The 1,694-nt window shown below is 42.7% G+C and overlaps 1 protein-coding gene across 2 annotated transcripts in view; it reads left to right on the top strand.

The window, feature by feature from the left end:
- The window catches only part of PYGB (phosphorylase, glycogen; brain), a 42,753-nt gene that overhangs the window by 764 nt on the left and 40,295 nt on the right, over window positions 1–1,694 (top strand). The window contains exon 1 of one of the 2 annotated variants that reach the window (XM_015558431.1): window positions 831–975. The exons of the other annotated variant lie outside the window; for it this stretch is intronic. Within the exon in view, the coding sequence (XP_015413917.1) occupies window positions 901–975 (75 nt within the window). The 5' untranslated portion in view covers window positions 831–900. Of the gene's footprint in view, window positions 1–830; window positions 976–1,694 lie in introns of those variants that run through there. 2 annotated transcript variants of the gene reach the window in all.

Here is a 1,694-nt window from a genome sequence, read left to right as displayed (position 1 = left end):
CTTACAGCTCACGGAGACGAAGTAATTGCCCCTTTTTAGATTTTGCAAAAATGCATGTTTACGGTAGAAAAATACACAAGAAAGTCATTGATAGTCCCCGTTACTTTGATCTCTAGCTGTGTGTCCTCTTTCTACTCCTATATATGTATACACGTCTTTTAAAAGTATATTGCATACACAGTTTTGCGGCATTTCTGTTTCATTCATCAATTGTAACTTTTCAACAGCTCCGAGTCCGCAAGTATGCTGCTCCAACATCATTGGAAGCTTTTAGCTTGATAGGTGTCTCATAGGCCTGGCCAGCCCCCTCTGCCAGTTTGTTTCTTTCTCTTGATGGTGGAGAATTTTGTTCTTTCTGCTACACTGTGATCCGGGGAAAGCCCGCAAGGAAAGGAGACACTTGCAGGCCTGAAGTCAGTTTGCAAAGATCTGACTTGCCGTGTACACCTGGGCATGGAACGGTTGTTCCGTTGATAGTATTTTACAGTGTTTTCATGGGGCATTAAGAAATGTTTACTAATTGCTAAGAGTAAGATTTATTGCTTTTCCAAACATATCCTGGGGCACTCCTTTTTCTAAAAGAGAGATGGTAAGAATAACAGATTTGTTGGAATACCAACGAGGCATCTTCGCGTTTAGTATGCAAGGCGGTGTGGAAAGAAGTGGCACCAAGTGGCTAAAACAGGTTATTACAACAAAGGCTTGGCTGGATTTTGCCAGGGAAACTGGCCAGGAGGCAGTGGCTCCCCCAGAATTCTCTGCTGATGGCAGAGCTCTGCTCCGCCAACATCATTTTTATTGTCCGTATAGCAGATGACAAGGGTACGGCTTTGCACAGTCAAGGGCATTTCCCTGGAGTGGGACACGCCCCAACGTATTAGGGCTCCTGTTCGTTGATGGATGTTTACCATAGAGCCTGAGAAGGCTAGCGATGGGCTCAGGGATTATGGAAATGACCTTTCAGGAGCAAAACAGGTTTGTCATCTTCAGTGAGTGCTGAGTGTTGATGGTCTGCCTTGGCTACAGGTGGAAACCTTTCTCTTTTAAAGAAACCGCAGCCTGTAAATGGAAGGAGCCTATTCTGGACAGGAAGGCCCTTTAAAAAAGAAAAAGTGGGATTTATTAATAAGTGCTTCGGTCTTGCTAATTCATGTTGAAAATAAGCTCCTTGTCTCCCTTTTCTGCAAATGATTGCTTGTAATGGACCAGAAACAAGCCCCAGGAGGGCCAGAGCCCAGGGAAGTGGGCTCCCACTGGGGGCAAAGCCACACCCCCAGCCCCAGGAATAACCTCAGGGGCCTGTACCACCACCTCTCCCTGCTGGGGTAACCTGCTGATCTATACTGATTACGTTCAAGTGATTTTATTGATTATTTTTGTCTTTTACACAATTATGCAAGTCCTTATGATTATTGGAGGAAAAATTTAACAGTACAGATAAGCCAAATGGAAAAAAAAAATAACTGTAGTCTCACCACTTAGTAATAAAACTATAAATATGACAAACCTTTTGTGTTCTACATTGTTTTTTCTATACTAGTAGAAGCATTTGTTTTTATTACACTAAAAATATCATGTTGTGTGTACTGTATCCCTATGTTGAGTGGGTGGAATAGCTAGTTTCCTATGTAACCTGACTATCCTGTCCTGGTAGTTAGTAGATGGAATACTCAGTTTGTTTTGCAACCAACTAA

The sequence above is a fragment of the Myotis davidii genome, unplaced genomic scaffold (assembly GCF_000327345.1).
Source record: "Myotis davidii unplaced genomic scaffold, ASM32734v1 scaffold733, whole genome shotgun sequence".
Classification (NCBI taxonomy): Eukaryota; Metazoa; Chordata; class Mammalia; order Chiroptera; family Vespertilionidae; genus Myotis; species Myotis davidii.
Note: the sequence above shows the minus strand (reverse complement) of the source record. Positions and strands in the feature narration are given on the sequence as shown.